This window comes from Engystomops pustulosus, chromosome 4 (genome assembly GCF_040894005.1).
Source record: "Engystomops pustulosus chromosome 4, aEngPut4.maternal, whole genome shotgun sequence".
NCBI lineage: Eukaryota > Metazoa > Chordata > Amphibia > Anura > Leptodactylidae > Engystomops > Engystomops pustulosus.
This window is the reverse complement of record NC_092414.1, coordinates 209,151,523-209,174,120: the sequence shown is the minus strand read 5'-3', so window position 1 is coordinate 209,174,120 and position 22,598 is coordinate 209,151,523. Positions and strand designations below refer to the sequence as shown.

General features: G+C 47.1%; 1 protein-coding gene across 2 annotated transcripts in view; it reads right to left on the bottom strand.

The window, feature by feature from the left end:
• Positions 1 to 22,598, bottom strand: part of LOC140128238 (complement C3-like) — a 64,610-nt gene that overhangs the window by 19,144 nt on the left and 22,868 nt on the right. For both annotated transcript variants that reach the window (XM_072149795.1, XM_072149796.1), the window contains exons 16-29: positions 22,246 to 22,320; positions 21,515 to 21,659; positions 19,655 to 19,743; positions 18,685 to 18,824; positions 17,229 to 17,441; positions 17,082 to 17,142; positions 16,897 to 16,983; positions 16,126 to 16,329; positions 15,055 to 15,130; positions 13,357 to 13,519; positions 13,115 to 13,213; positions 12,884 to 13,034; positions 11,376 to 11,539; positions 11,119 to 11,271 (exon numbers count right to left, since the gene is read on the bottom strand). In XM_072149795.1, coding sequence (XP_072005896.1) covers positions 11,119 to 11,271; positions 11,376 to 11,539; positions 12,884 to 13,034; positions 13,115 to 13,213; positions 13,357 to 13,519; positions 15,055 to 15,130; positions 16,126 to 16,329; positions 16,897 to 16,983; positions 17,082 to 17,142; positions 17,229 to 17,441; positions 18,685 to 18,824; positions 19,655 to 19,743; positions 21,515 to 21,659; positions 22,246 to 22,320 — 1,820 coding nt within the window. The remainder of the gene's footprint in view (positions 1 to 11,118; positions 11,272 to 11,375; positions 11,540 to 12,883; positions 13,035 to 13,114; positions 13,214 to 13,356; positions 13,520 to 15,054; positions 15,131 to 16,125; positions 16,330 to 16,896; positions 16,984 to 17,081; positions 17,143 to 17,228; positions 17,442 to 18,684; positions 18,825 to 19,654; positions 19,744 to 21,514; positions 21,660 to 22,245; positions 22,321 to 22,598) is intronic.

The following is a 22,598-nucleotide window of genomic DNA, read 5'->3' as shown; positions in this document are numbered from 1 at the left end:
AGGGCCAGAGCTGGTGCATCAGCGCCAAATGTTGCCCGTAGTCAAGCTCCCGTGGCGAGGGCTAGATTTTCAGAAGTCTGGAGGTTCTTTAAGGAAACACCGGATGACCGACGGACTGTGGTGTGCAACCTTTGCCAAACCAGGATCAGCAGGGGTTCCACCACTACTAGCTTAACTACCACCAGTATGCGCAGGCATCTGAATGCTTAACACCCCACTCAATGGCACCAAGCCCGCTCACCTCCGGCCGGGCACACCACTTCTCCTTCCCCTGTGTCATCTGCTAGTCAGCCCCCTGCCCAGGACCCCGGCCCAAACACCTCCCGTGCGAAAACCCCATCTTCGCCTCCACGATCCTCCACAGCATCCACCAGCGTTCAGCTCTCCATACCCCAGACGCTGGAGCGCAAAAGGAGGTATAGCGCAACCCACCCACACGCCCAAGCCCTCAACGTCCACATCTCCAAGTTGCTTAGCCTGGAGATGCTGCCCTGTAGGCTGGTAGAGACCGAGGCCTTTCGAAACCTCATGGCGGCGGCCGCCCCTCGGTATTCGGTCCCCAGGCGCCACTACTTTTCCCGATGTGCCGTCCCAGCCCTGCACAAGCACGTGTCAGAGAACATCCTCCGTGCCCTGACCAACGCCGTTTCTGACAAGGTCCACCTGACCACGGACACGTGGACGAGTGCTGCCGGGCAGGGCCACTATATATCGCTGACGGCACTTTGGGTTAACTTGGTGGAGGCTGGGACCGAGTCTGACCCTGGGGCTGGTCATATACTGCAGACGCCGAGGATTGCGGGGCCTACCTCGGTCCAGGTCTCAAAGGCCTACTATGCCTCCTCCTCCTGCCACCCCTCCTCCACCTCCTCCTCTGAGTTACCATCCGTGGGCATGGCGCCATCAGTCGGTAGCTCTAGGCACAGCAGCAGTGCCATCGCTAAGCGACAGCAGGCGGTGCTCAAACTGCTGAGCCTAGGCGATAAAAGGCACACCGCCCAAGCGCTATTACAGGGCATCACGGCGCAGACTGATCTGTGGCTGGCACCGCTGAACCTGAAGCCAGGCATGGTTGTGTGTGACAACGGCCGTAACCTGGTGGCAGCTCTGCAACTCGGCAGACTGCCGCATCTGTGCGCATTTCAGGAAGTCCAGCACAGATGCTGCCACTCTCAGGGCAGCGCAGCGCCGCCTCCAACTGCCCGCTCACCGACCATTGTGCGACGTGCCCACGAGGTGGAATTCAACACTAACCATGTTATCCAGAGTTTACCAGCAGCGCAGAGCGATTGTAGACTGCCAGATGTCAACTTCCACCAGAACTGGTAGTCAGGTCAGTCAGCTTCCTCAAGTCTACAATGAGGAGTGGACGTGGATGTCTGATATCTGTCAGGTGCTGAGTAACTTTGAGGAATCAACACAGATGGTCAGTGGTGATGCCGCCATCATCAGCCTCACCATCCCGCTGCTTGGCCTGTTGAAAAACTCTCTGGTCAGCATGAAGTCAGAAGCTTTGCGCTCGTCACAAGAGACGGGGGAAGAAGATTCCCTTGTTGATAGCCAAAGCACCCTCAGGTCTGTTTCTCAGCGCATATCGGAGGAGGTGGAGGAGGATGAGGAGGAAGAGGAGGAGAATGTTCAGTCCTTCACTGTTCAGCGTGTATGGGCAGAAGAAGAGGAGTTGGAGGAGTTGGAGGAGGAGGAAATGGACAGTCAGGCCAGTGAGGGGAGTGAATTCTTGCGCGTTGGGACTCTGGCGCATATGGCAGATTTCATGCTAAGCTGCCTATCCCGTGACCCTCGCGTTCAAAGAATTTATTCCAGCACCGATTACTGGGTATTCACTCTCCTGGACCCACGGTACAAGCAAAATCTTTCCACTCTCATCCCTGGAGAGGAAAGGAGTGTGAGAATGCATAAATACCAGCAGGCCCTGGTGCACAAGCTGAAACAGTATTTCCCTTCTGACAGCGCTAGCGGCAGAGTGCGTACTTCTGCGGGACAAGTAGCGAGGGAGTGTAGGCGACCAGGCAGCTTGTCCAGCACTGGCAGGGGTACGCTTTACAAGGCCTTTGCCAGTTTTATGTCACCCCAGCAAGACACTGTCACCTGTCCCCAGTCTCGGCAGAGTAGGGCTGATCTTTACAGAAAGATGGTGAGGGAGTACGTAGCTGACCATACCATCGTCCTAAATGACACACAGCTCCCTAGAACTACTGGGTTTCAAAGCTGGACATGTGGCACGAACTGGCGCTGTACGCCTTGGAGGTTCTTGCCTGCCCTGCCGCTAGCGTGTTGTCCGAGCGGGTTTTCAGTGAAGCTGGTGGCATCATCACCGATAAGCGTACACGCCTGTCGACTGACAGCGCTGACAGGCTGACGCTTATCAAGATGAATAAAGCCTGGATTTCTCCGCATTTCCATTCTCCACCAGGTGAAAGAAGCTGAACCTGAATAATGTATGCACTCCTCCTCCTCATTGTTCTCCTTCTCCTCCTCTTTGTACACTAAAGCAGAGGAAAGTGGCTATTTTTTTGCCAGGGCCAACTGGCTCTGGCTATAGTACTCTATGTATTTAATTTTTCTGGAGGGCCAACTACCTGCTCCTCTGGTTTGAAAACTTTTTTGGACTGCCACATACAGGCACTATCCAAATTAAATTGTCTCCATAGCAGCCTCCACACGTCGTCTTTTTAGCTGCCTTCACACGTTGTCTCCATTGCTACCTCCACACGTCATCACCACAGCTGCCTCCAAAAGTAGTACATATAGCTGCCTCCATACATGGTCCCCTTATCAAACGAGCTGTGTCAGGCAGAATTTTGGATTGTTTTCATGGCTTCCATGTTAACTTTGTCGCCACCCTGCTGTGTAATCCACAAAATATACTGGCAAACTTTTATCATTTACCAATATTATTTCAGCGCTTCTTGCGCATCTGTTTACATTCCCCTCACCCGCCAGAACCCAAACTTATAAGAACGCTACTACTAGAGATGAGCGAACATACTCGTTCGAATACTTCGCCCGCTCGAGAAAATGGCAGCTCCCGCCGTTTTGCTTTTTGGCGGCCAGAAACAGAGCCAATCACAAGCCAGGAGACTCTGCACTCCACCCAGCATGACGTGGTACCCTTACACGTCGATAGCAGTGGTTGGCTGGCCAGATCAGGTGACCCTGGGATAGACTAGCCGCTGCCCGCGCTGCTCGGATCATTCTGTGTCTGGATGCCGCTAGGGAGAGAGCTGCTGCTGGTCAGGGAAAGCGATAGGGTGTTCTATTAGAATAGTGTTAGGCAGGAGTGATTCAACAAGAACCCAACAGCCCTTCTTAGGGCTACAATAACGTTATACTTTTTTTTTAATTTGCTTGTGGCTGGGCTTGCTGGCACTAGTAGTGCAGCTAGTACCATATTGTGAGGAATTTGCAGGGGGACTTGCTACCGTTGTGTTTAGCTCTTAGTGGCACACATATCCACCTCAAACACCAAAGTGGGAAAATTTATTAGGGGTTTGATTTCAATTAGGCACAGTCTGCCATTTACTTTTTATTTTACGTTTATTTTTTCATAACTCAGCGTCATCTCATCTGGCATAGTAGTGTGCTTTCATACTTGGCTAGAAAATAGCCATAGGAGAATCCAAACGGCTTACTTACGCCTACAGTAGCGTTATATATATTTGATTTCTGGTTGATCTGCTGGTGGCTGTACTTGCTGCAGTGCATCTACTAGCAAATTGTGAGCAATTTGTAGTAAGACTTGCGACCGCTGTGTTTTGCGCTTAGTGACGCACATATCCATCGCAAAGACCGAAGTGGGAAAATTTATTAGGGCCCGGGGTTGTATTTCAATTAGGCACAGTCTGCCATTTCCTTTTTTATTTTACGTTTATTTTTTTCATAACTCAGCGTCATCTCATCTGGCATAGTAGTGTGCTTTCATACTTGGCTAGAAAATAGCCATAGGAGAATCCAAACGGCTTACTTACGCCTACAGTAGCGTTATATATATTTGATTTCTGGTTGATCTGCTGGTGGCTGTACTTGCTGCAGTGCATCTACTAGCAAATTGTGAGCAATTTGTAGTGAGACTTGCGACCGCTGTGTTTTGCGCTTAGTGACGCACATATCCATCGCAAAGACCGAAGTGGGAAAATTTATTAGGGCCCGGGGTTGGATTTCAATTAGGCACAGTCTGCCATTTCCTTTTTTATTTTACGTTTATTTTTTTAATAACTCAGTGTCATCTCATCTGGCATAGCAGTGTGCTTTCATACTTGGCTAGAAAATAGCCATAGCAATAGGATAGCATCGTTTGGTTTTAAAAACTAAAAAACACAAAAAAAAAAAAAAAAACACAAAAAAAAGTTAAAAAAAAATTAAAGTTATAACTCTCATTTTAAAAATGTTTAACCCGAGGGCTAGGGGTAGAGGACGAGGGCGGGGACGTGGGCGTCCAACTACTGCAGGGGTCAGAGGCCGTGGTCCTGGCCGGGGTGAGACACCACCTGCTTATGAGGGAGCAGGGGAACGCCGCAGAGCTACACTCCCTAGGTTCATGTCTGAAGTTACTGGGACTCGTGGTAGAGCACTGTTGAGGCCAGAACAGTGCGAACAGGTGATGTCGTGGATTGCCGACAATGCTTCGAGCAATTTGTCCACCAGTCAGTCTTCCACGCAGTCGACCCATGTCACCGAAATCGGCACTCCTCCAGCTCCTGCACCTCAGCCTCCTCCCCCCCAGTCTGCCCCCTCCCAGGAAAATTTGGCATTTGAACCGGCATACTCTGAGGAACTGTTTTCTGGACCCTTCCCACAGTCACAAACCACTTGTCCGGTTGCTGCTGAGCAATTTTCCGATGCCCAGGTTTTCCACCAGTCGCAGTCTGTGGGTGATGATGACCTTCTTGACGTAGTGGAAGAAGTGTGTAAAGAGGTGTCCGACGATGAGGAGACACGGTTGTCAGACAGTGGGGAAGTTGTTGTCAGGGCAGGAAGTCCGAGGGGGGAGCAGACTGAGGGATCGGAGGATGATGAGGTGACAGACCCAAGCTGGGTTGATAGGCCGGGTGAACACAGTGCTTCTGAGACGGAGGAGAGTCCTCGAGGTTGGAAGAGGCAGTGGTGGGGCCAGACGGAGAGGCAGGGCCAGAGCAGGTGCATCAGCGCCAAATGTGTCACGTAGTGAAGCTCCCGTGGCGAGGGCTCCCGCGGCGAGGGCTAGATTTTCAGAAGTCTGGAGGTTCTTTAAGGAAACACCGGATGACCGACGGACTGTGGTGTGCAACCTTTGCCAAACCAGGATCAGCAGGGGTTCCACCACTACTAGCTTAACTACCACCAGTATGCGCAGGCATATGAATGCTAAACACCCCACTCAGTGGCACCAAGCCCGTTCACCTCCGGCCGTGCACACCACTGCTCCTTCCCCTGTTTCAGCTGATAGTCAGCCCCCTGCCCAGGACCCTGGCACAAAAACCCCATCGTCGCCTCCACGATCCTCCACAGCATCCACCAGCGTTCAGCTCTCCATACCCCAGACGCTGGAGCGGAAACGCAAATATAGTGCAACCCACCCGCACGCCCAAGCCCTTAATGTCCACATCTCCAGATTGCTCAGCCTGGAGATGCTGCCCTATAGGCTAGTAGAGACCGAGGCCTTTCGCAACCTCATGGCGGCGGCCGCCCCTCGGTATTCGGTCCCCAGCCGCCACTACTTTTCCCGATGTGCCGTCCCAGCCCTGAACCAGCACGTGTCAGACAACATCATCCGTGCCCTGACCAACGCCGTTTCTGACAAGGTCCACCTGACCACGGACACGTGGACGAGTGCTGCCGGGCAGGGCCACTATATATCGCTGACGGCACATTGGGTTAACTTGGTGGAGGCTGGGACCGAGTCTGACCCTGCGGCTGGTCATACACTGCCGACGCCAAGGATTGCGGGGCCTACCTCGGTCCAGGTGTTTCAGGCCTACTATGCCTCCTCCTCCTCCCACCCCTCCTCCACCTCCTCCTCCGAACTACCATCCGTGGGCATGGCGCCATCAGTCGGTAGCTCTAGGCACAGCAGCAGTGCCGTCGCTAAGCGACAGCAGGCGGTGCTCAAACTGCTGAGCCTAGGCGATAAAAGGCACACCGCCCAAGAACTATTACAGGGCATCACGGCACAGACTGATCTGTGGCTGGCACCGCTGAACCTGAAGCCAGGCATGGTTGTGTGTGACAACGGCCGTAACCTGGTGGCGGCTCTGCAACTCGGCAGACTGACACATGTGCCATGCCTGGCCCATGTGTTAAATCTGATAGTTCAGCGTTTCCTCAAGACATACCCCAATCTGTCTGATTTGCTCACGAAGGTGCGCCGCATCTGTGTGCATTTCAGGAAGTCCAGCACAGATGCTGCCACTCTCAGGGCAGCGCAGCGCCGCCTCCAACTGCCCGCTCACCGACTGTTGTGCGACGTGCCCACGAGGTGGAATTCAACACTGACCATGTTATCCAGAGTTTACCAGCAGCGCAGAGCGATTGTAGACTGCCAGATGTCAACTTCCACCAGAACTGGTAGTCAGGTCAGTCAGCTTCCTCAAGTCTACAATGAGGAGTGGACGTGGATGTCTGATATCTGTCAGGTGCTGAGTAACTTTGAGGAGTCAACACAGATGGTCAGTGGCGATGCCGCCATCATCAGCCTCACCATCCCGCTGCTTGGCCTGTTGAAAAACTCTCTGATCAGCATGAAGTCGGAAGCTTTGCGCTCGTCACAAGAGACGGGGGAAGAAGATTCCCTTGTTGATAGCCAAAGCACCCTTAGGTCTGTTTCTCAGCGCATATCGGAGGAGGTGGAGGTGGAGGAGGATGAGGAGGAAGAGGAGGAGAATGTTGGCGAGACACAAGAGGGGACCATTGTTGAGTCCTTCACTGTTCAGCGTGTATGGGCAGAAGAAGAGGAGTTGGAGGAGTTGGAGGAGGAGGAAATGGACAGTCAGGCCAGTGAGGGGAGTGAATTCTTACGCGTTGGTACTCTGGCGCATATGGCAGATTTCATGCTAGGCTGCCTATCCCGTGACCCTCGCGTTCAAAGAATTTATTCCAGCACCGATTACTGGGTGTTCACTCTCCTGGACCCACGGTACAAGCAAAATCTTTCCACTCTCATCCCTGGAGAGGAAAGGAGTGTGAGAATGCATGAATACCAGCAGGCCCTGGTGCACAAGCTGAAACAGTATTTCCCTTCTGACAGCGCTAGCGGCAGAGTGCGTAGTTCTGCGGGACAAGTAGCGAGGGAGAGTAGGCGAGCAGGCAGCTTGTCCAGCACTGGCAAGGGTACGCTTTACAAGGCTTTTGCCAGCTTTATGTCACCCCAGCAAGACACTGTCACCTGTCCCCAGTCTCGGCAGAGTAGGGCTGATCTTTACAGAAAGATGGTGAGGGAGTACGTAGCTGACCATACCATCGTCCTAAATGATCACACAGCTCCCTACAACTACTGGGTTTCAAAGCTGGACATGTGGCACGAACTGGCGCTGTACGCCTTGGAGGTTCTTGCCTGCCCTGCCGCTAGCGTCTTGTCCGAGCGGGTTTTCAGTGCAGCTGGTGGCATCATCACCGATAAGCGTACACGCCTGTCGACTGACAGCGCTGACAGGCTGACGCTTATTAAGATGAATAAAGCCTGGATTTCTCATAATTTCCAATCTCCACCAGGTGAAGGAAGCTCAACCTGAATAATTTATCCACTCCTCCTCCTCCTCATTTTCCTCCTTCTCCTCCTCTTTGTAGAGTAAAGAAGAGGAAACTGGCTATTTTTTGACAGGGCCCACTGGCTCTAGCTATAGTACTTTATGCATTTAATTTTTCTGGAGGGCCAACGACCCGGTCCTCTGTTTTAAACAATTTTTGGGAGTGCCACATACAGGCACTCAATCTATTCAATTTTTCTGGAGGGCCACCTACCTGCTCCTCTGGTTTGAAAACTTTTTTGGACTGCCACATACAGGCACTCAATCTATTCCATTTTACTGGAGGGCCACCTACCTGCTCCTCTGGTTTGAAAAGTTTTTTGGACTGCCACATACAGGCACTCAATCTATTCAATTTTTCTGGAGGGCCACCTACCTGCTCCTCTGGTTTGAAAAGTTTTTTTGACTGCCACATACAGGCACTCAATCTATTTCATTTTTCTGGAGGGCCACCTACCTGCTCCTCTGGTTTGAAAACTTTTTTGGACTGCCACATACAGGCACTATCCAAATTAAATTGTCTCCATAGCAGCCTCCACACGTTGTCTCCATTGCTACCTCCAAAAGTCGTCCATATAGCTGCCTCCATACATCGTCCCCTTATCAAACGAGGTGTGTCAGGCAGAAATTTGGGTTGTTTTCATGGATTCCACATCAAAGTTGTTAACTTTGTCGCCACCCTGCTGTGTTATCCACAAAATATACTGGCAAACTTTTACCATTTAGGGATATTATTTCAGCGCTTCTTGCGCATCTGTTTACATTCCCCTCACCCGCCATATCCTAAACTTATAAGAACGCTACTACACTTGATCTTATACAAAAGGTTCTTAGAAGTGCTGTTTGGGGAGTAGCCTAGAGACAGGGGCTTGGATTGGCGAAAGCTCGCCTGGCAGCGGAGCGCCAGCTCCATGCGCATCATGCGCTTCTTGCGCATCTGTTTACATTCCCCTCACCCGCCATATCCCAAACTTATAAGAACGCTACTACACTTGATCTTATACAAAAGGTTCTTAGAAGTGCTGTTTGGGGAGTAGCCTAGAGACAGGGGCTTGGATTGGCGAAAGCTCGCCTGGCAGCGGAGCGCCAGCTCCATGCCAAGATCCAACTAACATAGTTTTAACTGCAGCACCTTTAATCTACTACTAGTTCACTGCCTCCATACATGGTCCCCTTATCAAACGAGCTGTGTCAGGCAGAATTTAGGGTTGTTTTCATGGCTTCCATGTTAACTTTGTCGCCACCCTGCTGTGTAATCCACAAAATATACTGGCAAACTTTTATCATGTACCGATATTATTTGAGCGCTTCTTGCTCACCTCCTTTGGTTCCTCTCTGCCACCCATTGGTTTGAAGCCTGAGTCCATTTAGGGTATGTCGCCATGCCACTCTCTAGCCTGCCGCTGCTGCCGCTGCCTCTGCATGCCGTCCCCTATAGTGTCAGGGTCAATTATTGGATGTTTTAGATGCTATCTAGCTTCATTCTGTCACTCTGTCATGGCCATGCTGTTGCCCATAATTTTGGCATAATGGTGCGATTAAGCAGCCTCAGAGGCATCCATGCATGCTGCCCCTGCTGTTTCCTGTCCATTTCCGTGGTGTTTCCATCCTTTTCTGAGGTTCCCAGGTGTTTGGCCAAGCTTCCCTGTGCAGAGCCTTGGTCCCCTTGAAAAATGCTCGAGTCTCCCATTGACTTCAATGGGGCTCGTTATTCGAGACGAGCACTCGAGCATCGGGAAAAGTTCGTCTCGAATAACGAGTACCCGAGCATTTTAGTGCTCGCTCATCTCTAGGTACTACACTTGATCTTATACAAAAGGTTCTTAGAAGTGCTGTTTGGGGAGTAGCCTAGAGACAGGGGCTTGGATTGGCGAAAGCTCGCCTGGCAGCAGAGCGCCAGCTCCATCCCAAGATCCAACTAACATAGTTTTAACTGCAGCACCTTTAATCTACTACTAGTTCACTGCCTCCATACATGGTCCCCTTATCAAACGAGCTGTGTCAGGCAGAATTTTCAGGTGTTTCACCAGATACATAGTGGAACGCGGCCCATCTGTCGCCGCCATGCTGGAGACCTGAAGTTGCAATCATAGCAGCACAATATGGATGCCCCATACTGTCGCTCTTAATCATGGAACCATTTCCGTAAAAATAATTAAAAATAGAACCACTATGCTATTCCATTATTCCTAGGTGAAATATTCAAACGACCCGGCCTGCTTTGAAAATTATAATTTTTTCAAAGTAAACGCTTCTGGCCCCCAGGCCCATTTTGGGTGGGGAGGAGCCGAGAGACAGGGGCTTGGACAGGCAAAAGCTCGCCTGGCAGCGGAGCGCCAGCTCCATCCCAAGATTAAGCAGCCTCAGAGGCATCCATGCATGCTGCCCCTGCTGTTTCCTGTCCATTTCGCCTCCACAATCCTCCACAGCGTCCACCAATGTCTCCATGTGCAACTTTCAACTGTCTATACCCCAGACGCTGGAGCACGAGAGGATATGCAGCACATCATCCCCTTATCAAACGAGCTGTGTCAGGCAGAATTTTCAGGTGTTTCACCAGATACATAGTGGAACTCGGCCCATCTGTCACCATGCTGGAGACCTGAAGTTGCAATCATAGCAGCGCAATATGGATGCCCCATACTGTCGCTCTTAATCATGGAAGTCGTCTCCATGGCTGCCTCCACATGTCGTCCCCTTATCAAAAGAGCTGTGTCAGGCTCATTTTTCGGGTGTTTCACCAGATACGTTATGGAACTTGGTCACTATGTCGCCACCATGCTGTGTTATCGACTAAATATACCGTCAACCTTTTGTTCACATAGGAAATCATTTCAGCGCTTCTTGCTCACCTCCTTTGGTGAAACCTGAGTCCATTTAGGGTATGTCGCCATGAGACTCTCTAGCCTGCTGCCGCTGCCTCTGCGTGCCGTCCCCTATAGTGTCAGGGTCAATTATTGGATGTTTTAGATGCTATCTAGCTTCATTCTGTCACTCTGTCATGGCCATGCTGTTGCCCATAATTTTGGCATAATGGTGCGATTAAGCAGCCTCAGAGGCATCCATGCATGCTGCCCCTGCTGTTTCCTGTCCATTTCCGTGGTGTTTCCATCCTTTTCTGAGGTTCCAGGTGTTTGGCCAAGCTTCCCTGTGCAGACCCTTGGTCCCCTTGAAAAATGCTCGAGTCTCCCATTGACTTCAATGGGGTTCGTTATTCGAGACGAGCACTCGAGCATCGGGAAAAGTTCGTCTCGAATAACGAGTACCCGAGCATTTTAGTGCTCGCTCATCTCTAATCATAAACCATAAATCTGGAGGCATCAACCTGTGAGATGATTCTACTGCTACAGACATCACTCCTGAAGCCAAATCTTACCTCAAAAGAATACAAATGTAAAGCCATACTGAGCTGGTATCTTCTAGAAAGTCTTCTTTCCTGGAAATCGAAGGAGATTCCCATGTTCAAAACTTTGCTATCATCCACGACTGTCTGATACTTCGCCAATGCTTGGAAAAACATGATAGCCGCCTATAGCCAATGAAAAATAAAAGGTCATCCCAAGTCATCAATCAAAAAAAGATCATGGATAAACATCATGAAGGTGGATCTGAGAAGAAGAAAACATCTCTCACTTGTGTCGATCCAAAACCTGCACCATAGAAATGTTGATCTGTCAGCCAATGGACCACAGGGTCTACCAGGTCATAGGTTTTGAGATGCAAGAGTGTGAGGAGGGCATAAGACGTTGCCTCTAAAGATATGAGCTGAGAGCCAGGTTCATCCCAATGAGACTTGTCTGTGAATGACACAATATAATAGGTTCGGAGTTATCTTGGGTCAAGGGTGGAGATTGCTCTAGACGAGACGACAGTTAAATGTTTATGGCTCAGCAACGGATCAAGACATCCATGGACTGTACGGCAATTGTACATAGAAAAACTTTCAAAAATATAAACAAGCAAGTGAATACAGTATACGTATATACCATATATATGGTATATGTAATAGAGCAGAAACCCTTGTGGAACATCTTCTCCTTCACTAGGATTACTTTGAAGGAAGGACATAGATTTAGAGGTCCTGTGTTAATTGGATTCCGAATTAATGGAAAGTGGTAACAGAGAAACTTCACACTATAAAGGTCATTTACTAAGGGCCCGATTCGCGTTTTCCCGACGTGTTACCCGAATATTTCAGTTTTCCCTGAATTGCCCCGGGACTTTGGCGCACGCGATCGGTTTGTGGCGCATCGGCGCTGGCATGCACGCGACGGAAATCGGGGGGCGTGGCCGAACGGTAACCCGACGGATTCGGAAATACCGCCGCATTTAAAAAAAAAAAATTGGTCGCACGGGCCATACTCACATGCACCACGATGAAGACGATGAACTCCGGGGCACCCTGGCGGACTTCGGCGCAGCAGCGCCACCTGGTGGACATCGGGCGCAGGACCTTCATGAATCGCCGGAAGACCCGAACGCTCGTCAGAGCGGCCGCCGCTGGAACGTGAATGGACCGGGTAAGTAAATGTGCCCCTTTGTGTGAAAATTGTGCTGCCTAAAAAACATTACCCTTTTGAAGGCTTTCAGCTCTGCCATTTAGAAACTTCTGGAGCACCTTCATTCTGGATGGATCTTTCATAGTTTAAGACCTGTTTAAGCTAGTGGAGACCATGTTGTGCTGCCTATTGGACAGCAAAGATCACCCAAAATGGCTCAGATGAATTGATAATTGTGCGAACCACAGAAAGAAAAATTATCCACACCACAATAAGTAGATCAACTCCCAATAAATTCATTCATTAAATGCATTAAGTAGGGATTGTTGAAAAGTCCCCATTACCATAGGTCTAAGCTTTCATGATTCTTTCCAGATCCCAGCTACACCGTACCATAGACTGATATGGTCAAGACTAAAACTTACCGTTTTCCATGTATTTATCTCCCTAGAATGTCCTTTTGTCATACAGGTTAGAAAGTAATTTAAAAAAATCTATTTTTATGTGCAATAACAGGATTACTCCGCTCTTGATTCAAGTCTACAGGTGGTAAATGAGCCTCTTAATGAAAATAATAAAATATTTTTGAAAAACTTCAGTACTAGACATAAACCATTGATATGAGAGGTCCCGGATCATTACCTGTTGCTGCAGATACTAATGTGCTTAGGTCTTTCAGTTTTCCCCCAAGAGCAAGAGCATATGAAGTGATGGCAATGGTATGGGGTCTGACGAGAGATCGGTGATGGTCCTGGAGATACTTCATGGCTTTATCAATGCTGAACTTCAGGTTCTATGTGGAGAGAGACATTCAGGTGAAATATAGGATGATGTGTAATGTACTTGAGGTATAAGAAGCTTTCCACCACTTACATTGACCTGACCGGTGCAGATTTCCTTACTCTCCAGTAAAGCGATGACTACAAAGGCTGTGAGGGCCACCTCAGGATCTGAGGATCTATACAGACCACCCTGGTTGGTGAAGAGGACATTGATGTATCATATTCTGAGGGATAAGTACAGGATCTACAGGCTTGGTGACACATTACATGGAAAAAGATTGGGAGAAATGCTAAAGGCTTTAGAGCTAAACTAAGAAGGAGTCAAATCCTTACCGATATGTACTGACCACTCATGGGAGCCCTGTCGTAGAATGATCCATCTGGTTTCTGTGTCTCCAGAATAAGCCACTTGATAGAACCACATAGAATATCCCTATCGACTGCATCTACCAAGTAGATGGCCATAGTCAACACTTTGGTGATGTGAGCTGTAAACCTGGAAGTCAAAAGGAAAGCGAAGGGGTGGGGGGAAGATAATAAGTATGAAGGATCTTTCAGAACTTTTACCCTTTTTAAAGCCTTTGATACAAAGTTGTGTTGAGATCCACATAACGTCCAAAACATGTCCCCACAACCATCTATGAGTCCATAGATAATATTATATTTGAAGTAATCCTAAATAAGGCACATTAAAGCGCCCATGTGTCCATAGGACAAAATTATAGGGGTTCTGTACAGCATAAAAGTCCACCTTACATTAAATGACTAAGGTATAAACAAACGGAACACAGTTCTGGGCACCGGTCCATAAAAAGGATAATGACTACGAGGGGACATGATTAATTTATATAAATATATGAATGGTCCACAAAAAAAATATGGTGGTAAATTGTTTCAGATTTAATCAAATTAAAAGACGAGGGGGCACTGTCTCCGTCTGGAGAAAACAAGGTTTAATCACCAGAGGCGACAGGGCTTTTTTACTATGAGAACTGTCAATCTGTGGAATAGCCGAGCTCAGGCGCTGGTCACAGCAGGGACAGCAGAGAGCTTCAAGAAGGGTCTAGATGTCTTTTTACACCTAAATTACATTGATGGTTATGTTATATAGAATTGTTTCCCCTGAATCTCTTCCACATCCAATCCCTTCCTTTCCTTGGTTAAACTTGATGGACAAGTGTCTTTTTTCAACCGTATAATCTATGATACATAGGCACAGCACAGTCCAAATCTTACCAGGTCATCCACATTGCTCCCAACATAACTACTACATATTCATAACAGTACGGGGGTCATCTCATCAACATCACATGTCTTAGTCTGATATAGGTTAAAGGGCATGTCCACTTTAACTCATGCTTATTGTAATATGTGTGGGTGGGGGGGCAGGATATTAGGTAATTTACAAATATACATCTATGAATAATTCTGCTCCGCTTTCCTGATAGTGAAGCCTCCTGACTTTTACCTCATCAGCCAGAAATTCCTGTCCATAGAATGGCCGCAGATGGAGGTCATGTGATCTCTGTCTGTCCATGAGCAATTGCCCTGCCAGCACCTTATGATAGTATTTATGGATATAAGATCAAGGTCCTGGCAGGGCGATTGTTCATGGACAGATAAGATCACATGACCCTTCATCTGCGGCCATTTTATGGTCAGGAATGTCCGGCTGATGAGATAAAAGACAGGAGGCTTCACTCATCTACATAAAAAAAGCGGAGCAGAACTATTACTAGATGTATATTGGGAACTTACCTAATATCCTGCCCTCCCCCCCCCCACACTTACCTAGCGCCTTGTGTATTCCTGTGCCCTGTAACTATTCCTGCTCTACAGTTATTACATTCCTCTGTTCTACCATCCCTACATGTTTCTTATCATATATGATCCTACTTTTTTTACACCCAATCAGATGGACTATTTGTAGGTTATTTTAAGAAAAAGTATTTTTGTTAAAGTGAAAAAACTTATGAGTCCTAGTTGTGAGCGTTAGTATGTGAGGAGTTTAGCTAAAACATTAACAATTACCAGGTACTTGGTGGTGCACTCCTAAAACGTCCATAAGAACCATCTGATCGACGAAATCGTAGCTGGTGGGTATAACCTATAATTACAGATGAGATCGACTATTAGGCCTCTTGCACACAATGGAGCTCATTTACTTATCCGGTCCAGTCACGATCCAGCGGCGTGTTCTCGGACCCTGATTCGGGTTCTGCCGGGATTCACTAAGGTCCGTGCGCCCGATATCCAGCAGGTGTCGCTGCTGCGCTGAGGTCCGCCGGAGTTCACCTGCTTCTTCCTGGTGCATGTGAGTGCTTGATCTTGCGTCACAAATTCTTTTTTTAAATTTTGCAGTTTTTCCAAATCCGTCTGGTTGTCCGATGGCTTTCTGTCGCGTGAAAGCCAGCGCCAATGCGGCAAAATCCGATCGCGTGCGCCAAAATCCCGGGGCAATTCAGGGCAAATCGGAAATCGTCGGGAAACCCAACGAAAGTGCGCGATTCGGACCCTTAGTAAATAAGCCCCAACGAGTTTTTCCCTGCTCTGTATTTATTCAGTAGTTGGATTTTGGCTGTAATTCAGCACATTTTTCTTCTGTATGAGCATGTATGTCACCGTAAATGACATTGCCTGGCCAACAGAGAGCACCTCCAACTGGTTCTGGTCAAAACAGTACGGTAAGGTGCATATAAACGGCCATTGAAATTAATTTGGCCGTATGCTACACGTATATACGTCCATTTTTTTATACGTTGATTACAGGCACCAAGTACTGCTAAATGTATTTCTATATATACTTCTCTATACAGTATATACCTGTAGATACATATTTATATACCAGAATTGAAGAAGAATGTATGAAACTAAGACATTCCATATTAACATGTGGCTCATTACACGGCCTCTTATACCAAGGGGCCCGAGTTCAAATCATATTCTAAAAATTTCCATTAACATATATCTCAGAAGCAGTGTGAGTGCTGCCTGGAGACTGTCCCAAGGCAGTGACGGGAGGTGGCAGCACTGTCATTCCGGTAAGGCTCATACCATTTACCTCTTTTTTTCAATTGATTATCTTTATGGCATTAGACTTACCCCTTCTGATATTTCTGAGAGCCTCCTCCCTACGATGAAGTCCAATCTTGTCCCATTGGTTACTTTTGTTTAGATAATGAGTTGCAATGACAACTATAGTCATTCCCGCCATGTTGCTCTCAAGACTACCACCAGGGACTATGATCAGGGGATTTAACCTGGAGCCATTGATGGGCTTTACTACCAACCGAGAGATTGGAGATCCTGAAGAAGATAAAACATTCATCACTATACCACTCTTGTAGTGTCATCAAGGTGGTCTTCACAAAGGCCTGGAGATATTGTGTGGTCAGATCTGTGGTAATCGTGTAGGAAACTAGCTATTTAGTGAGGACTTTGAAGGCATATACCATAGGTCAGAGCTTGTGGTGACCATGTTGATCTCCTCAAGAGACCGTAGAGATGTTGTCTGATCTTAGTTGATCATGTAAAAATGCTTAGAGAGGTCGTCTGAGACATATAACGTGCCCTATTCCCAGCGCAGTATCATGTGGAATGGGTGGGCATGGCTGGCCACCTTGGCTGGACGGAAGCCGAACTAAGTGGAGCTTCCGTGCCTCAAACATGGGCATGGCCCGGAGAGACGGCAGCACAGGACGTCGGTAGGGACCGCAGAAGGTAAGTAAGTGTTTATTTCTTTATGCAACTTCCTCCCGGCCACATATAATTTTTTTTAACATCTCAGACAACCCCTTTAAGAAGAGCGGCCTGGTATATATGGAATCGGAAAAGCTTGTGTTGAAGAATGAAACACGACAGGTGGTCTCTGACCTTGTACATCGACCTTGGTAATAACATCTGACCAGGGAACTCTGTTCTTCATCAGGAGCTTTGGAATGGTCACTATGTGCTCACCACCTACAGGAGAAATAAGGAGAAAACACGCAGGTACTATGGATTCATATATATATATCACATATTTTCTTCATCTGTGTGAGGGATACACTTATCTCTACCTTTTGCTTCTGGATCCAGTATCACTGATGTCACAGTCTCAGTTTTACGAACTCCTTCTGGCTGCAATGGGAATACAGGATCCAAGAGGTCAGGATCACATACATTAGTAGATATAAGACAGACAGGCAGACAGATTTCCATCTCACCACAACCCTTAGTAGTTTCCGGACACCATCTCCCACAAATTGTCCATAGACGTTGGCCATTACTTCTACACTTTGCTTCCCTACAGTGAGGGGCACGATGACGATAGGAACAGAGAAAGACGAGTGACTCTTGACTGTCACAACCTTGGTGAACTTCTTCGTTGGTGTGGAAAGACTGCACACGTGAGGATTGTGGGAGAGAGAGATCCGAACCTGCAACCCCAAATTACATATTGTATAAGATGAGGACATGATAAACCCGCATGACAAATACATGGGTGTTTATTTAGATGGCCGTGTGCTCGCCCGGACCAGACCTTGGGTAAGAACTGGCCCAGGAGGAGGACGGGGCAGGGGTGAGCACCCTTCACCCCTCCGCTCTCGATAGGCAGACGAGTATACTTTGCGGCTCAGCCTCCTGACTCCAAAGCATGCAACCAGATCATAGCCCCCATAGCAGGAAGGTGAATGCACCATAAGGGATAGGCTATGGGGTTATGGGACTTTCTTCAATGGTAATACCCTTACTTTTTGCATCCTTTCATGGATATTGTTTCACTGCTTCTAGTCCATTTAACCCCCAAATGCAAGTGAACTAAAAATAAAGGAATTTTTTTTTCGGGGAAAAGAGACAAATCATGAGGGAGATGAGTCATGCTGTGAGGCTCTAGTGGGGAGGAGCACTTCAGATGCTGCCAGGGATGCAAAGCCCCCCCCAGATCAATGCTTCTGGGGTCCTTTCTAAGGACATCTACTACCAGGATGAAGGATTGTAACCCAAGCACAAGGACATGCTGGCGTGTGCCCCCTCTGGCAGGATCTGCTCTTCTTTAAGTGTCTTATGCCATTGTTTAAAAAAAGTCTTTCAAAATTATGCAAATGAGCCTGAGGTGCTCTGGCCTCCATAGGTGTTAATGGAGCCTGGAGCTCCACAGACTCATTTGCATAATTTTTAAAGCCTTGTTTCTTTCACGCGACAGAAATTGGGGGATAGATTTGGAAATTCCGCAGAATTTAAGAAACGTTTTGTGTCGCAAAATCAGCACTTACGTGCACCGGGAAGAAAAGAAGAAAAATGAACTCCGGTTGACCTCAGAGCAGCAGTGACACTTGGTGGATATCGGGCGCATGGACCTAAGTGAATCCCGACAGAACCGAATCCTCTTCAGAGAATGCGCCGCTGGATCTTGACTGGACCGGGTAATTAAATGTGCCCCATGGTTTTGAGTGCTATAGAGCCCAAGATCGTGGCATATAAATATGATTATGGCATATAATTTTTTAATTTTGTAGGTAAAAATGATATTTTAGACACTACTTTGGTCTTAGTGGTAAAAATGTGGATGAAAAATGGTTCAAGAAATGATGGCTAGCTTCTAGTGTACACCTATACTCAGGTCGGTATGGGATATGGGGAGCCACATCAGACCACTTGAACATATCCTATTAACTGTACCTTTAGGTCAGTGTCCTTGTAGTTATAGACGATGGCCCGGATTTCAACCTGTTCATTCCGCGCCACTGAATACGGCAATTTCAAGTCAATGAAGAAATTCTTGACTGCCTGGATCTCGTAGGGTGGTGCCACACAGATCCCTGGACAGAAATAACATATGAGACCAGAACCACCAGAGTCTACCCAATGTTCGAGTTTTATCCATTGTGATCATATAGAGATTCAAAGAAATTGTGACTTCATTTGTGACTTGATAAAGTGCCGTTGTGTTATCATAACGCTACATGTGATATCACACTGCCCCATCATGTTATTTCACTGCCACTTTATGACATCACGATGACCGATTGTTACATCAGAATGCCCAATCCTGGTGACCATTCTCTACTAACGACCCCCTGACGTTGCAGTGGACCAGCTCCCAAATGGTTTAAGACCAGGGAAATTTCACTTGAGACGTCAGACCTCTTTGTCGAGGTTTAGGGTTAAGGGTGGAAGAGTTCCTTAGACTCTTAGACAACTCAGTCCAACCTGCAGAAGACCATTTGTCGCTTGGTGGATCCATTGCTCCATAATGAACAATTACAGCCCTACTACCGACGCACATTGAAGATAAAGATCAAAACATCTAAGCAGTTGACACCTAAGCAGCCCATCATCCAGTCTTTCATTATTTCTTCATCAAGTCACCTATGGCCCAAAGCAGCAGTGGGAGGGTTGATGTTCCTTGGTGCTTAGGGGAAGGGATAGCAACAAACCCCTGTTCCTTGGTCAGGGCGTTTCGAGCTGGATTTTTTCCCCTAGGATTCTAACTACACCTTGAGGACAAGCACCTTTCCTTGTACATCTTCTGATAATTGAAATCATGACCTAATCCAGCGGGTAAGCTCAAGTATGGCGATTTCTAAGAAATTTTCCACATTTCAGGTTCTGAAATGTTCCTCCTTCGATTGGATGTTTATGTTTTTACCTTTATGTTCAGATAGACTTATGGCCAACACTTCCCAAGTTGTTACCGAATCTGGCAAATATTTTCCACGCAGGACCTCTGTGGAGATACTGAAAAGGTGGGCATGTTAACAGGAGACTACCTCCTCCCCAAGAATTACAGCATGATGTTGTAAAGAAAATGTAGCATGCTTTAACAATACCTTTATTATTTCTGTCCATTAAGTCATTTCTAAGAAATTCCCATTTTAATCCATATGCTAATGAGGCACTTGGTCCACTTGGTGTCGTTCCTACTACCCAGAAACCTGCTGTTCCTTCCAGAACCACTACTGTCTACGCCAGATAAGCAGGTAATTTGTCATGTGAGAAACAAAGGTTCAATCGTGGAACAACAGTTCTCTGGTTGCTGAGGAAGCAACCTTGGTGCCCCAACTTCCTTATTAGCATATGGATTAAACTGGGGAGGTCTTGGAAATGACGTAATGGAAGAAATAATCTCTTAAAACACAATGGGGGTCATTTACTAAGGGCCCAATTCGCGTTTTCCCGACGTGTTACCCGAATATTTCCCATTTGTGCCAATTTTCCCTGAATTGCCCCAGGATTTTGGCGCACGCGATCGGATTTTGGCGCATCGGCGCCGGCATGCACGCAACGGAAATGGGGGGGCTTGGCCGAACGAAAACCTGACGGATTCGAAAAAAACGCCGCATTTAAAAAAAAAAAAATGTCGCGACAATTGCACTTACCTTCACTAGGAATAGGCCGGTGAATTTCAGGGCATTCCAGTGGACTTCAGCGCAGCAGGAGGAGGAACTGCCTTAATAAATCCCGGCCGGACCCGAATCCACCGCACAGAATGCGTCGCTGGATCGCGAATGGACCGGGTAAGTAAATCTGCCCCAGTATATTATTCTACAAGGCACTGCCAGAAGGTTGTTACATGCGGTAGAGGTGTTAGACAAGAGAAGTTATATGAATTAAATACAACTCTAATCCCATATGCAAACTTTTCCAGAAAAGCTGTAATCCGAAGAATAAATCCTGAAAATCCAACATGTCGGAGAGCTCCCTCCTGATATGCATAGAAGTGGTCTTCAGATGAAAGATTTTCCTCTACCCTTTTCAGAGGTTCACTTTGGACACTTCAATGTTCCTATTGTTTTCCACTGATCAGGATCCAAAAGGTCAACAAAAGTGTGAGCGGACCTGAACTGCAATATTCAGATCTGTGCTGAACATTGTAGGACTTCAGCCAGAATTTCAGGTTTACTCCCCCCCCCCCTAATCGGTTAGAACTGTGATTGGAGCTGGCATTGTCGTTGTATGAGCCCCCATTTTAAATTGTGGTTGCTGCCATGTAACACAGCTTCCATCTAAGGAAAACATCAGAAGAATTTGGCTCGCTCGCGGGTACTACTGGTGGGGGTGAACATTCGGATACTTTTTTTATGTGGGGTGAAGCACTGGGTCGGGTGAGCTGGTTTGGCGTCTTGTCAACTCAACTTTATTACTGTATTTGTGGATCATTTTAGCTCTATTTGGGAGTATTTATGAGGAATTGTCTGATGACTTTTGGTATCGGATCAGTGGAAAACGGTAGTAACACAGATGTGTGAGTAGAGGAAGATCTTCCCTCTGAAGGCGGCTTCTATTGATTTCAGGAGTGAACTCGCCATCATTTGATAAGTAAATACAGATTGAATCTACTAATTTAAGAGAAGTTATCCAAAAAAAACCTCCAATAGAAATTTTACTTATAATAATTTTTGAGAATATGGAGAGCACGAAATGATTGAATGATCTGGACCCAAGACCTTTGTGCTAACCTATAACCCATCATTCTACCTAAAACTAGAAAAAAGAGGTAGGTACTTACCCATCAGCATCGGGAGCCTTCTCCATTCTCACCACATCCCACATCCAGCTCTCTTGAAAGAAATTTCTACTGATGATTTCAGTATCTAAGAGGTATTCATCATCAATGACAGTCCCATCATCATAAATCTCATCATCATTTTGACCTGGGAAAGACACAATTTTGAAAATGCTGACTACGTGGACTTGTGACTACATCTTTCTCTGAGTCTTCCAAATGAAGCATTTATGGGTCTGAAGCAGGTGACTCGCCATGACCCCTTTCCACTTTGGTAATATAATATAAAATATAATATAATATGATATTACATATCTGAGGAATCCTCTATTTTCTGTTTTTCATTTTTCCAACAATCTGCCACATCAGATCCACCTTCATAGGTTGTAGCCTCAAGATCTCCCTGTACCCAAGACCAAATCCCATCATAGAGGAGAAAGGGTTAAAGCTTGGGTGGTTTGGGAATAACTTCCTTACAGTTGGCCCAAAGTCAAAGCCCAGTGAATAGCACAGTGGGTCTCCAGCCACCAGTTATCCCATAGATCATTTCATCCTCCACAATCATCTGTACTCTTGGAAATTTGTTGATAAATAGTAGACAACCACTTCCAATAGAGGTTATGGATGATTTGGTGTGACCCTACTGGATCCCCATCTATGGTCCTATTGGACAACAATACCAGTTGGGCAGCCATCGAGAGCCCAAACATTGGCAACTGCCCGTAGAGCCTTACCTTTCATGGACCTATATTCCATCAGTTCTGCTGTTGACCTCCGTCTTCGTCGTTTACCAGCCTCACAGGATGAATCTAGAGGAAAAGTGAGTTTTTACTTTTTCAAGGTTTTTAAAATTGATTGTGTAACGATTTACCAGTCACCACTGTTAGCTCTTGGGAACCTTAACCTCAAGCTCTTGATCATCTTTTGCCCAGTAACTTAGGGTTATTTATAAGAAGAAAATGGGGCGCATGTAATCTGTTTATAGCCCTGGATGGAGCCCCCATGTTTTCTTCACCGGTTGGTGATTTTGTCCTTAGATTGAATTTCGTTGAGGATTGTATCATGTCAGGGGTTATCTACCATGCCA